Here is a 15,915-nt window from a genome sequence, read left to right on the forward strand (position 1 = left end):
TCATGATGAAAATTTTTAAATTTTCCCAAAAGTTTTTAAAGTTCCCGGTTTAGTCCTGAATCATCCCCGATACGTGTTTAGGGCCTTGTAGGCCTACATAAGAGATGTTATGCATGTGTATGATTAGTTTTAAGAATTGAACAAAATTTTATGGTCCGATTTTATGTGATTGCATATGTTTAAGTCTGATAATGTCTCGTATCCTGTCCCGGCCTCGGACACGGGTAAGGGGTGTTACACTACCCATATTCATGCCAGCTACGTACCTAGAATTCAGAATCAGAAGCATATCATATAGTTTCATTCACATACATGCTCCCCCTTAACTCATCATATCATTTTCATTCAGAATAGCATGTTTTATCATGATCTGCTAGTTCGGTTTGCAATAATGACTGTCCCACTGGAAGCTACACAAACATATCTCCTTTTCTCCATCACCATAGATTAGATCATATTTCACATATCAGAAGCAGATAGTAGTGACTTAGGTATGAAGAATGACGCTTACTTCATACCACTAACAAACTGTGCTTAGACTGATGACACTAAATGACCATTATCCACACATACACCATTCATACATTACTGAGGAAGAGTAATTACCTTATTCAATTTATATAAGAATGGAAATTTATAATACATGGAAGTAAGAAGGAACTCGCGAAAAATTCTAGCACAACCTACAAAATAGGTCCTTTGCCTTTATTGATTGGACCCTTATTAGCTTTTTGAGCTCAAAGAAAGATAATTATATATATCAGAACATCGACCTATCAAATCTTAACATGCACAAAATCAGGAAGTTTCCTTCCTTACAAACCATTCTAACATCTATGCATGCAGTATGAAAAACACATAAATGACTTCGATGATAACCTAAGGGTTCATTAGTAATTACCAGTGAGCTGATATTAACGTAGAAGTTAGCTAGACACTGCAAACCTTCACTTCGAGGAAAATCTTCTAAACTTAGGTTTTTAGAGACTCCTAGAGAAAATAAAAATAAAAAAGAGGAAAAAAAGCGTAAAGATGTTTAGAAAGACCACCGCTATCCTTATATACTTAAGCAACGAAGACAAGATTGTGAAAATAATCAGATAATTCCACTAAGACTCTTGATTTGCATGATTAAGTGTATTTAACAAATTCTAGGTCTTATCATCTACAATAGTTTAGTTCAGTTCTAACTAAATTTTAACTTGACTAACTAAATCTTCATACTTTAAAATATTAAATAAATTTAAACAACTACGAACTTAAAAAGTTCGCCCAAAGCATTAGAGGTGGTTGAATACTTAACAGAAGAGCCCGTCAAACCAAAAAACTCACCAAAACTAAGAGTTCGCTAAATGGTGAATTACACATAATTCTATACTTAACCAAGACAAATACTTTACTTGTTCAAATCTATCCTTAATTTACCACCTATACGCCAAACAATAACCAAATACGAAGACTTCGTCGAAGAGGCTGTTACAAGTTTTATATACAAAAATATGCATTATTATATTTATAAAATATATGTAAGACAAATCTGAAACAATTTTGCTTTCTATTAACATTATAAATTAAAAAATTTTAAATATCAATTAAAATTTATTATTAAATATTTAATCCAAATATTTGTTACGAGAGAAGTTTATTATAAAAATTAAATATATGAATATTATCTTTTATTTAATAAGGGTAAATTCATAAATTATTATTACATTTTTAAGAAAGTACTTAGTAAATCGAACTAAATAATATAACATTCTTGTGATTTTAATCAATATATTTTTATATATATTAAATATTGTAAAATAATTTTCCCAACAATTACATTCCATTAAAATTATAACACGAAAAAATATCAAAATTTAGCGATGGATGATATTTGGATATTCCAAATCAAACAAAGTGTAAATTTCGATGGATTTATGGGCTAAACAATGTGCAACATAATTGACCGTTAATGGGCATATGAAAAAGAAATAAAAGAAATTCAGTCGCGCAAAATATGGGCTCCTCAATGATTCCGCCGTTAACAGATAAATCAAAACTATTGCTATTAAATCTAAAGTAAGAGTGGGATGGGATTGAGTAAAATTTTTTTATTTAATTGAGTTAATGAATCTTATTTTTTTTTTAATTTGATTTGAAATTTTTTTAAATTAAATTGAGTGAGATGAAATTTGAGTTGAGTCGAAATGAGTGAAATTATTTGAGTTAGATTAAAAAATTAAACATGTCAAATTAAAATCTTGTTATAATATAATTAATTCTATATTAGAGCATATAAATTTGAAATCATATATATTTAAAAAAATTAAAGCAAAATAATAAAAAATAAGATATTAGGATGATAAATTTAAATTATTAATTAACTTATTTACGTACTTAAGATTATTATTTTAGAAATTTTTTAAATTCTTAACTTTCTTTATATATTCTTCATATTTTTTTTTAAATTTTTAAAATTTATAAAATTATTTTGAATTTTCTTTTGTAATTTTTGTTGAGACAGACCAATTTGCTCATTTTTAAAATTGACAGGAATCAAAGAAGTATTTACACCAATCCATTATTCGAATTGTAAAATTCAACTTAAAATTCAAATAACGTAAAATTTTAAAAATTTTTCTAATAAAATCAAATTTTATCCAAACCTAATTAAGTTTAATAATAACAGCTAAATAATTTGACTCAACAATGATAGGAGGCCATCTTAAAAAGATGTCAACAATGGTGATCAGTCAGCTTTTGCCATGTTTTTAGAGAGGTGGAGTGTGGGTGTTAATAACCTAGTTAAAGATGCATTTGAAAGCAAGGACTGGATTCTGGTAGTTGTTTTCCCTATGCAAATTCATTATCACAAATGGATACTTTTATTCAACAACAATAGATTTGATGGTCCAGGCAGGAAATCAAGAAAGAAACATTTAAGGCTTCTCTTTCCCTATAAAATCATTTATACTTGATATTTTAATGAAAAATTTCATGATTCCTCTTCAAAATACCTAAACCAAGCTAAGTATCTATTCTTCCAACATTACAGCTTCTATTTTGATTTGATCCCATGTTTATATTTTGTATCCAACCTAAAAGATATTTATTGCAAATCATTGTTTATATTTTTTTTTGTTATAATTCGTTTCTTCCAAATATCATCAACTTTAACCATTAATTAAAAACATGGAATCACTTTAATGTTTTATTTGCTTACAATGTTGTGCTATGCATAGAATCTGTAGTAAATTAATCATTAAGTAAGAGACAAATTTTACATCATTGTCCCTTAATTTCGGTCAAGATTAAATTTCGGTCACCCAACTCTTTTTAATTATATAATAACCATTAACATTATCAAATTGTTATATTTTTGCTACTAATCTGATACCTCCCGTTAAAATGATAATGTGGCACATTAATTTAAAGGGATAATAACCAATTTGGTCCCTAAAATATAAATAAAATATTATTTTGATATCTTAATTATTTTCTTAATAATTATTCTAAAAAAAGTTTTTAAAAAAATTAAAAATTAATTATTATAAAAACTAAAAAAAATATTATATAAATATAAATATTAAATAAAATAATTATATTAAAAAATAAATTTTTCCCCGCCTCGCAACGATAGGGTAGGAGAGAAAGAGGTAAAGGGCGGGTGGGGAAGATGATGGGTGGGGAGAGGGAGGGGACCAACGGTGGGGGAGAGGAGAGGGATGGGTGGGGTGGGTTTTATTTCATTTCATTTTATATTTATATTAATATAATAATACAAATATTAATATAAAATTTTATAATAATTATTTATAATTCAATTCAATTTATTTTTAATATTTTTTAAAAATAAAATAATTTTTAAGAAAATAATTAAAAATATCAAAATAATATTTTATTTATATTTTAGGGGCCAAATTGATTATTAGCCTTTTAAATTAAGGTACAACATTATATTTAACAAGAGGTAATGGATGAGTGCAAAAATGTAACAATTCATTATCGTTAATAGTTATTATGTAAATGAAAAAGGTTGAGTGACCAAAACGTAATATTAACCGAAGTTCAGGGATAACAAGTGTAGTTTACCCTTATATATTATGAAATTAGACTGGCCGTTGTTATATAATGCAAGAGCGGATTGCTGACAAATGTAAGTGTTTTGGTTGTTTGTTTCATAAATGGAGATTGAACATGTCATCCACGACCACCCCTTGTCGGTCATTGAAAACGGGAATATATGGCATTGGTGCCATGCATGTAAGGATTCCATATAGGTCCCCGATGTATGGTTGCAACCGTTGTAGGTATTTTTTTCATAAATCTTGTCTTGATAGGCTCAAACCAGAGGTTCAAAGTTTCTTTCATCCATGCCCGCTTGTGCTCTCTCATTATTTTTGTTTAGATTGTTATGCTTGTTTTGGAGAAATCTCTTCAAACTATCGCTATCAGTATCAATGCAAGTTAAGTTGTCGTTTTAACATGCATGTGGAATGCGCCCTAAAGCCCATGGTAGAATATTCAGATGAGGAACACACCATTCAACATTTCACTCATTTTGATCATCCCTTAAAACCTGTTATTGATTCCACCCTGCAAAAACATGAAGTTGTCTGTGCCATTTGTGAAAAGCTCTGTTCTTCTTCTTCTTCTTCTTCTTCTTCTTCTTCTTCTTCTTCTTCTACCTACGGTTGCACGTAATGCAAGTTTTTCCTTCATAAATCTTGCATGACGAGCATTCCTCGACAGTTGATCAATCATCTCATCCATCCCTGCACTCTCCTATTCCTCACAACTCGTATCTCTCACTGCTGTGATAAATGCGGTGAAGATATTATCTCCAGAATAGAGTTCAGATGCCATAAATGTTATTTCTATCTGCATGTCAAATGTGCCCTGCTTCCCACTGTAGACTCTGAAGATGCCAAAGAGATCCAACATTTCAGCCACCCACATCCACTAGCACTCATCGAAAACCATAAAGATTTCAACAATGAACCTCAATGTGTGGCATGTGTGGAAACTTGCTTAGCTCCCACACCAGCTTTCAGGTGTAGCCGCAGATCATGCAACCACTTCTTTTTACACAAATCGGGCGCTCTTAAATTACCTTGCCTCCGTCCACATATTAACCATCCTTCTCATCCCCAACACAAACTCACCATCGCATCCCTTCCATACAATGATGAAATCCGTCGTTGTGGTGCATGTTATATGGGCTTTGATTCATGTCTTATAGCATATAGCTGTCCGAAAGATAGGTATGGGTGTGGGTTTAACCTTCACTTGGATTGTAGTAAGCTCGAACCCTCTTTTGTTCTCGATGGCCATAACCATTTTCTCACTCTCATTGAGAAAGTAGCCGATATGACTTGCCATTTTTGTGGTGCAAATTGCTGTAATTTCATTCTTCGATGTTTGGAATGTGACATAAACATCCATATCCAGTGTCTTCCATCAGCACCCAAAACAATAAGCCACAAATCTCATCTCCATCCTTTACTATTTACAAGTCTCCTTTAGAATATGAGTTGAACTCAACGGAAGACGCTTATAATTCTGATGATGAATTTTATTGCGATGTTTGTGAGGAAAAAAGAAATAAAAGAGAGTTAATTTACTTTTGTGAGGAGTGCAGATTTATTGCTGAAGTGAAATGCGTCCTTTCTGCTGTAAGTGTATCTTTTGAAAAAATATTTAGTTAATTCAATTATTTCATTTACTAATTAACTTTTAGGAAAATAAACATTTAATTTGAATTAGATATTAACTTTATTTTAACTTCTTCTTGACTAAATTATTTAAATTAGAGGAGAGTGATGAGTATAAATATATATTTGACACATATATAATCAAGTAAATTACTTCAATTTAGTATTTTTATCAAAAGTATTTGCATCTTAATATGTATACCTAACTATTGTTTATATATATATATATGAAATTATTTAAATATATTTATATCAAACGCATATTTGTGTTTATTATTATTTATAAATATCCGAGTAACATAATAACAATAGATTAGTAGGTGTAAACAACTAAATATAAAATTATGTATCAGGTGTTGCCATTTCTCCGTAAGAAGTACATTTGGTCAAGTGAAGAAGAATTTTCAAATGAAGAAGAATTTTCAAGTAAAGAAGAACAAGATGAAGAAGAAATTTCAAAGGAGGATGTGAGGGAAGAAGCTAAATCCTTTCTAGAAATCCCAAAGTTGCATGTGGAAAAGATCTTACTAAACTGCATCAGATTAAATGAAAGACAACATATATTAGAAGTGGAAATGAAGGAACGAAAAGCTAAAATGAACAAACTAAAAACAGAATTTGAGAAGGCAAACCATCTATTAGAGACACTAACTGAAGGTTACCTAGATTTGTTAAGTTCACTAGTGCGAGATAACCTTCATTGGCGAGATCTGATCATCCGTTCCAAGGTGCGACATTTCTCTTTTAAGATTTTCCATTAATTGGTAGAAAATATGTCTTTGTTAGTATTTTTGGTTGAAAAGATAAAAAAAAATTGAAAAATAAAGGAAATAAAAAGACACTAATTTTTACTATTATACCCATATAAACATTTATAAACCTATCTCTTTTCATCATAATTTTTAGGGAGATATTATTTTTTAAAAGTAAACAAATTTCTTTTAATTTTGTATAATCTTAATACAATGAATTTATAAAAATAATTAATAAAATGATTTATAAAAGTAATAACTTGAAAAAAAAACCCTAAATAAAATAAATTTAAATATCCAATAAACATATTAAAAAATGCTATATCCGACTATATTAAAAATAATAAATACATCAAATTAATCATTATTCATGAAAATAAGACTGTAGTGACACTTTACTAATATGAATTTATATTTATATAAAAATTATTTCAATAATAAATTTAGTTCTTTAAGCCATTTAATTCAGTTCTTCTTCTTTCGCTTGTTAGCCTTAGCATGGAAGAATCGAGTGTTTCGATCCCCTTTTTAAGCCAAACAATGTGAGATTGTTAATGCCAACACTTCTCCTCTTTGTCCAACAATGCACCCAATTCATGCCTACACTCTTGAAGCTCATGAGCATTGGAGTCGGGTAAAGGTGGATTGAGTTTACCACTTTATTAGTCAAAGCAACAATTTGGTCCCTAGAGCGATTGAACTCTTCTAGTTGCCAAGTATCCAAACCTTTTCCAACTGAATCCAATCTCTTCTCATCCTAATAAGCCTCAAATTTAAGGTGTCCCTTTCACCTTCCATAATTCATAATTTCTCCTAAACCCCCAGTGTCCAAGAAATACAAGACAACAACTTGTAAGTTAAAAAATGTACTAATCCAATCCAAAAAAGCCACAAACCTATTGAGTCGTTCTTTAACAAGGTTGAGGTTGTCTCTTTTGTTGGTCCAAATAAACCACTCCATATCTGGCTTGATCCCAAGTGACATGTATTTTCCAAAGCATAAAAAAACCATCCATGTCAACCTTGACCTTTCTGCGCCCCCTTGCTTTACATTATCCGAAAGGATTTCATTGAAGTCTCCCCAAGTAGCCAAGAAGATGTTGAGCTTGCCTTAAGAGTCCTTAAAAGATTCCAACCCTCCTCTCGGTACCTCCTGTCAATAATGCTATAAAAACCAGTTACGTGGAAATTAACACCATCGAGCCTATACACCCTCTTCTGAAGATGGCTCATCGAGAAGGATTGCAAGCTTAACTGCTACCCCTCTTTCCAAATCATAACCAATCCATCTGCTATATTAATGTAATCCATAGTAAAACAACCACTCATGTTCCATTGCCTTCTAATAGTATCAGTCTCACTAGCCATCAACCTGTCTCATTCAAGAAGACAATCTTGAGATCTTTTAATGAAATAAGCCTTAAGAGAGTGCGAATTGTCTAAGGGTTTCCAAGCCCTTAGCAGTTTAACAAAGGTTCCTCATGGCTCTCACCAGGGTTGGTCGCCAACCTCCACTAATCTCACATTAGACAAACCAATATTATTCTTTACAGTGTTCGTACCCCCAATAGGGTTGAATCAAGCTTTCTTGGAATCTAAAGCACTGCTCGCCTTGAACCTCCCCTTAGAATCCCTTCATTTTTTTCAAACCCAAACCTCTACCAATCTCACCTTAAGTTGCCATTTTTGTGGTATAAATAGTTGTAGTTTTATCCTTCGATGTGTGCCATGTGACTTTAACATCCATCTCTAGTGTCTATCATCGACACCCAAAAAAATAAAACATGAATCCCAACTCCATTCTTTAACCCTTAAAGAGTCTTCTTTTGAATATGAGTTTAACTCAAAAGAAGAAGCTTCTAATTCTAATGAAGAATATCATTACTATGTTTACGAGCAAAAAAGAAACAAACGAGAGTTGGTTTACTATTATGAAAATTTATTATGAAAGCGTGTATCTCTATGGTAAATATATCTTTCATAAAAGAATATCTGCATTTTGCATCCTAAAAGCCAAGGTTCAAAATTCTATTGTTGTGATTTCCTTTAAAAAAATGATATACTCTTTGAATTGCATATGGATCAGGTGTTGGCATTGATTCCAAAATCAAAGGTGGAAGATGAATCAATAAATGAAATCCACAGGTTGCATGTCCAAAATGTAAAAGGAGAGCTCATGAAATTAAGAGAAACAAAAGAGAGTTTAGAAAAAGAAATGATGGAACTAAGCCAATAATTGAATGATGTGAAAGAACATATACGGACGAAAAAGCATATGTTAGCCATACTAGAGAATACTCATCCCTTAACATTTCGAGGTCCATTAGACGACGGACAAATAGGATTGGATGACGATGAACAAATAGGATCAGATGACGATCCATTCTCCATTCGTTTCCCTCATTTGGTATGACTCATACTCGCTTCGCTTTCAAGTAGTTTGGTGTGGTAATATCTACGATATTGTAATGCAATATATTGTAAAATGCTAGTATTTCTTTCATATATTTTATAATGTCTCGATAAATACTTCAACCATTTTGATTTTAAATTTATACCTGATAAGTGATAAAAGTAACATATTTTAATCCCGTTTTCAATGCATTTTTGGATGATTATTTATGTGAATTGGTGAATTTTATGCCCCTAATCCTTTGAATTCATGTTTCTATACTTAAAAGAGCATCTAGGAGTGAAAAACAAGCGAAAATCAGACAAAGAAAGTAGATTTCAGGAGCCAGATGGACTGGGCCTTCCCACACGGACTGGACATATGGCCATATGCCAGACTGTATCAATTTCATGATTTGCATCTCAAACACGCAGAAAAACGTAATTTTTAGGCTTTCTGGGCATTCTAAAGCCTATAAATACCAAAAAAAGAAGAAGAAGAGAGAATGGAACCATTAGAGAATATTGAAGAAAACAACTCGAAAAACACCATTGGAGCCAACTCTGAAGCAGATTTCCATCAAGATTGAAGACCTCCTTTTAATTTCTTTTGAAGTTTTTATGAGTTTCTTTATTTCTTGTGGTTATTCTGACTTTGAAATGTTTTTATTCACAATTATGAACTAATTCTCTAGATACCCAAAGAAGATGAACCCTATGATAAATTCTATTATTTGATTTATATTTTACATGATAAATACTTGATTCTTGTTCTTAATTATGCGTGCTTATCTCTTGTTTTAATATTTTCGAGATATTAATTCATATTTAATGTGCTTAAATTAGAAGAGGAAAAATCCTTGTTTAGGAGTAGATCTAGCATAATTGAGTGGACTTGCCTGCAATCCTAGAAACAGAACGACATAAATCTATTGGATTAGAGTCAAATCTAACAAGGAAATCCATAGATCGAGTTAATACGACAATAAGGGTTTAATTAAAAAGAAATTTCAATTACTCAACCTAGAGTTGGTTGTTCTTACTCTCGAAAAAGATATTAGCATAATATACGGATTTCTACGGATCAAGATACCAAGTAAATAAATCGTTTAATTCATATTCATAATAATAGATGAAGTCTAGGTGGATTATTTCTTGGGTATTGTTTCTCTCATTGGTTATTATTCAATTATTTCTTGATTTATTCTCTGTTGAGTTCTTTAATTAAATTAATTTAGTAATTTTAGTTAAACCAATCACTCCAATTTTTCAGCTAAATAATAGGAAAACAATAATTAATAGTACTTTTGGTCATCGTGGATATGATATCTTTACTCACTGTAGCTATACTATTTATCGATAGGTGTACTTACTTTTGTCGTATTTTTAATTAATAACATGGACACACATCAATACCACTGAGGGTACTTGTCTATAGGTAGGGATGGTAAACTCGAACACATCAAATGGATTTCGTACTTTTTTATTCAAAATATGAATTTCTTCACTAAAAAAATAAAAAGAATAATGATTTATTTGACCCTTGAACTTTACAAAAATAGTCATTTTAGTTTTTATTTAATTTTTCGTTTTTTAGTCTTTAAACTTGTGATGTTTGTCAAATCACTCCAAAATAGATGGAAAATGCATACATGTGAATTACCATATGGATGTCACATCAGTAATTCATTAATTTTTTAAAAATTAAAAAATTCAAAAAATATATAAAAATTATCTTTTAAAATTAAAAAGTTTTAAAAAAATAAAAATATACATGTGAATTGCCATGTGAATTATGTTTGTCCTAAAATACTTTCAATTGCAACGTTGCCTTTTTCCCTTGATTGGAATGAACTCTCTATTGTTAATCTTTATTTGGATAACTATTGAAGTATCCAATTCTTTGAAAAGATCACGATTAACAGTCATATGGTTGGTGCAATCACTATCAATGAGTCACTTCTCACTTGAATGATAGATTGCAAAGCAAGTAGCCACAAAGAGCTGCTCTTCCTCTCCTTCGTCAACAACTTGAGTAACATTCTTTTGTTGCAAATTCACTTGTGCGATAGTATTTTGCTGAGTATTTCTTTTGCAAATTTTTTCATGATGCCCCATCTTCTGACAATTTTCACATTATAGTTTGGTTTTCTCCAACATTTGAAAGGTGGATAACCCTTTCTTCCATAGTGTTTACAAGGAGGAAAACAAAATTTTGTTCTTGTATTTGTAATGAAAGAATCAAAACATGAATTTCCCTTCTTGTTCTTTGCATGTTTCTTTCTCTTTCCTCTTAGACAGTATTAAGCTTCCGCAATTAATGCACCTTCAATAAACCCTTTAGATCTCATGAGCCTTCTTTACTTTTATGCTTGGAAAGCATTCATCAATTCTGTCAAACTAACATTTGACAGATCTTTAATGTCTTCCAAAGAGGAAATGGTGGTTTCAAATCTTGCAGGAACAGTTACTAGAATTTTTTGAATTAATCTGGAATCAGGAAATTTAGATCCAAGTAATCTTACTTTGTTTGCGATTCCAAGCAATTTATCAAAGTACTCCTTCACCGTCTCGGAGTCCTTCATCTTCTGGAGTTCAAACTCTTTAATCAGGTTCAACATTTCCATGCCTTTAATCCTTTCATCTCCTTCATACTCCTCCTTCAAGAAATTCGAAACTTCAAAACTTGACTTTATTGTCATTATTCTAAGAAAGATTGCAGATGAGGCTACAACAAATAACGTAGCTCTTACCTTTGATTTGCTTGATTTCCTCTTATTGTGATTCTTGATTTACTCCATAATTAGATTGGCAGGTAATGAAGGAACTTCATAGTCCTTCTCCACAACTTCCCGAAGATCATTTGTCTTTAGATGAGCCTCCATCCTTGCGGTCCAGACATGGTAACCTTAACCATTGAAGTGGTGTAAGTGCAGTGAAAGGGATTTTTGAATCCATAGAAGAATAAAGAAGACATAATATTTGCCCTTAGTTACAAGTCCTTCAAGAAGATAGCTCTTGATATCAATTTGTTGGAGGTTTTAAAAAAAAAACAAAAACTTGCTGTGAAAAGAAAACAACAAAGGCAAAAGGAAAGTAGAAAGAATTTTTATTGAAAGTATACATCTTATTGAACTGAAAACTAGTGTTTATATAGGAAAAAATTCAACAATCATTGAATAAAAATAGGCTATTAAGAAGATTCATAATCTCTAAAAAATCTCTAAAAATCATCAACAAATCAAAATTTGCTAAAATTAGCTAGATTATTTTGTTATGGTAACTAAAGCAAAACTTCAACCACCTTCTTCTCAGCTGAGTTATTTAAGTTAGAAGAGAGTAATATATATATTCGACACATGTATGATTAAGTAAATTCTTCTAGTTCAGTTTTTTTCTCTAAAGTATATATATGTATATCTTACTGTTGTTCGTACGTGTATAACATGAATGATAGGGGTCAACAATTTTATACCTACCTTAGTAAAGATGAGTAGTTAAACATAAATTTATTTTATTGTTTGAATTGGAAATGAATTAGCTGTTGCCATTAATTTCTAAGGGAGATTCGCTTGAAGAAGAATTTTTTATAAAGAATGTGAGTCAACAAGTTAAATCCTTTTCGAAAATCTGAAAATGACATGTAGAAAATGTCTTCTAAAAGAATATCAAATTACGCGAAAGACAATAGATATTAGAAGTAAAAATGAATGAATTAAAAGCAAAACTTAGGAAAGCAAATAATCTGTTCTTTTAACTTTTCTTTTCTTTTTTCTTTATTTTCTACTTTCTTCTACTTCTCCCTTTGTTTTCCTCCCTTCTCCATCTCTTTCAACGTAGTTTTTCTATATTTTCCATTTCTTAAAACTTTTTTATGTTTATGAAAAAAGAAAAGGTGAAAGCTGAAACCAAAATAAAACTTGCTTACAAACCCTCATCGTCCATCATATTGCTTTAATAAAACAATTTGGATATCTCAATGACTTAGTCCACAAGCTCGCTTCACTTGAAGACCTCGCTAGTTGTGGCTTATGGCAGTCCATCCTCAACAAAGTTTCTTGAGCCCATTCCCTTAACCTCCTAACCAACCCCCACGACCACCTTATCTATCTTACCTATAACATTCTTGCCCTCTCGAAGTTATATTGTTTCACAGATTCTTCAAACGAGCTCCACACTTTCAATAACTAAAATGATCATCATACGAAACTTACCTTCAACTTTACCCAAGCTAGTTTGGTTCCATGCTCCCTTTTTCTCTTCTGTTCATCCATGCTCCCTTTTTCTCTTGGTTCATCCATGCTCGGCTTCCAATCAAACTTGCTTGGGAATATCCAAGAAGGTTTAGATCAATTTTATCGTTTGCTTAATTTTATTCGTCAGACAATAAAAGAAAAGAAAATGAATAATCTATATGATTCTATAAAAGTTTGGAAACGGAAAAATTTTTGTTTTGAATATAAAGAGTTCAATTTATGTTTAGATTTGATTAAGGATATGGTTTTTATATTGATTAGTTAAATCCAACTTTAGTTTAAAAAATAGGTTATATTCTAATCGAGTTTTGATTAAGAATGATTGATATTCAATTTTGAGTGAAATTTAATTTAGGAATCATGTGAAAGAAATAAGGACTTGGTTTATTTGGTGGACAAAGATTAAGTTTTTGCAGTAAATAATATGAGAAGAGAGGGGAAAAAAAGAAAAATAAAGAAATAAAAAGAAAAAATTAAATTGTTCAAAAAATAAAGTATAGAGACTAGTTTTAACAAATGAAAAACATAGAAAAACTATATTAAAAAAATAGAGAAGAGAGGAAAACAGAGGGAGAAAGAGAAGAGAATGGAAAAAATAAAATAAAAGTTCTAAAAACATAGAAAAAAATTAAATTGCTCAAAACGGAAAAATATAGGAACCAAATGTATAATTTAACCTAAAATTTTCTTTTGAAATTATGATTTAACGTGCCATTTCAAACATAAATATTACAACACGATAACATACGTAATTAAATGTAACATTTCAAATATAAATAACTAAAATGTTTACAAATAAAAATGAGTATTTTGATTGTTTATCCATTAATAAATTGAATTCAAATGATGTTTTTTTTTTATATTTATACTTGCGCAAAAGAGAATCCGTGCGTTGACCTGACCTGTTCCCAGGGTTCTTTCAATTTCTTTTATCAAGACTTATTTACCATTTTGCGCAAAAGAAAATGTGTTTGATATACACTACTTTCTAAAAATGTATCTGACCTCAGTCTATTTCTAGATAATATTAAAAATGATGATTTTTTTTTAAAATTGACATTTATTAGTAATTTTGCCAATCCCATCTGTAATTTATGAACAGTGATGAAATCTTGAAATTCAGTTAGTCTTTTCAAACAAGACAATCCAACATGTAATTTATGAAATCTTGAAATTCACTTGAACAGTTAAGACTTGAAGCTGAAGCATCAACGAAAGAGAAGGCTCTTATAGCCGAAGAAGCTGCAGCAATCGCAGAAGAAATCCGGAAAACCGAGTCCAAAATCGACTCAACCGAGGAAAAGTTGCAGGCAGCTGTGGGGGAACTAGAAGCAGTTAAGTCAGCAGAGGCTTCAGCTCTAGAAAAGTTGAGATCTCTCATACAGACTACAATGCAATCTAGAGCTTCAGCATCCGATCGGAATTCCACGATTACTATATCAAAATTTGAGTACGAGTACTTGACCGGACGTGCGGTTGGAGCTGAAGAAATTGCTGATAAAAGAGTTGCTGCAGCTCAGGCATGGATTGAAGCTCTCAAGGCTAGTGAAAGGGAGATATTGATTAAAAACAAAATGGCTCAAAGTGATCTCAGGGAGATGAGGGTAGAGGAAGAAGAAGAAGAATATCGAACCCAAAGGTCACTTTCAGCTAAGAAAATGATAGAGAAAGAACTAAGAAACTGGCAACTTGTTGAACAAAACAAGCAATCATCATCCAATAGAAGGCCAATGAAAAGCAATGGCAATTCGACACCGTTAGGAACATCGAAGTTCCGTAGATCATTGTCACCGGCGATACGGGTGAGTGGATTGACCCCATTCAGCATTAAGAAGAAAAAGGAGATACCAAATCTAGCCAAGCTTTTCACAGGTAAGAAAGTTGATAAAGATGCTTAAGCTTGTGACGAATCATGAATAAAATATCAGCATGCAGTTGAATTTTATTCATGATTTTTTTTTTAAAAGGAAAGGACTCACATAAATTAACCAACAATATCATCCAACAGTAAGACAGTGTTCGGTAGGATGAAAAATAATCATTTTTTGGAAAATTTAATTTTTTGAAAAGTGATTCTAAAATTTGGTAGGTTAACTTATTTACTTTCCTTTAAATCTAATTTTTTTTTCTTAGGAGTTATTTTCCATTAATGTGGTAATGTGATTCTCAATGACAAAATATGGAAAAGTTACTTTCCTATGTAAATTAGAAAGTTAAAAAAAATATTAAGATAAATTAATCTTATTTTATATCAATTTAGGATATTAATCTATTAATAAACGTAAAAAAAATTACCTTCTTCCTTTGTCTTACTACTTGATTTTCTCTATTATTTCTCGTGTTGTTTGAATTGGACTGACCAATTGGATCGTACAAATCGACATTTGAATCAGTTCAACTGAGTTTTTTAATTTTCTTAAAAAGTTTTTTTAATTATTAATATTTTTTTAATCAAACCGGTTGAATCGATGGCTTGATTGGTTTAACCACCATTTGGTTTAAAAAACATTGATTACTTCAATGAATTCTTCACAAGTATTTATGTATACAAAATTTCTTAAATTTATTCCAAAACAAGTTTTGTAACATGCCAAACCCGACCCCATAATTGGATCAGAATATGATGTGCTACAACTTAAAATCAGACTAACTTCGAAACATTTAGCAGCAGCTTTATAAAAATTTTCAAATTACAATTATAAATCGTATGATAGTTATTGCTTTAATAAAGTTTTAAGGTAAACATTAGCAATTTAGAATAACGTCTAATCCATTTGGCGTATAAGTTTAAATATAATAATTTCATTAAACAAAATA

At 30.7% G+C, this 15,915-nt stretch overlaps 1 protein-coding gene and 1 long non-coding RNA gene across 2 annotated transcripts in view; one reads left to right on the forward strand and one right to left on the reverse strand.

Annotated features, from left to right (window-relative positions):
- The window catches only part of LOC107912757 (protein PLASTID MOVEMENT IMPAIRED 2), a 28,063-nt gene extending 13,052 nt beyond the window's left edge, over nucleotides 1–15,011 (forward strand). The window contains exon 4 of the mRNA XM_016841066.2: nucleotides 14,322–15,011. Within this exon, the coding sequence (XP_016696555.1) occupies nucleotides 14,322–14,996 (675 nt within the window). The 3' untranslated portion in view covers nucleotides 14,997–15,011. The remainder of the gene's footprint in view (nucleotides 1–14,321) is intronic.
- Nucleotides 10,929–12,125, reverse strand: LOC107912759 (uncharacterized). Its single transcript, XR_001688278.2, has 2 exons — nucleotides 11,596–12,125; nucleotides 10,929–11,502 (listed from the first exon to the last, which is right to left on the reverse strand). It is a non-coding gene; the product is annotated as an uncharacterized lncRNA (long non-coding RNA).
- Nucleotides 15,012–15,915: the final 904 nt, after the last annotated feature.

Source organism: Gossypium hirsutum, chromosome A11, assembly GCF_007990345.1.
Source record: "Gossypium hirsutum isolate 1008001.06 chromosome A11, Gossypium_hirsutum_v2.1, whole genome shotgun sequence".
In the NCBI taxonomy this organism is placed as follows: Eukaryota; Viridiplantae; Streptophyta; class Magnoliopsida; order Malvales; family Malvaceae; genus Gossypium; species Gossypium hirsutum.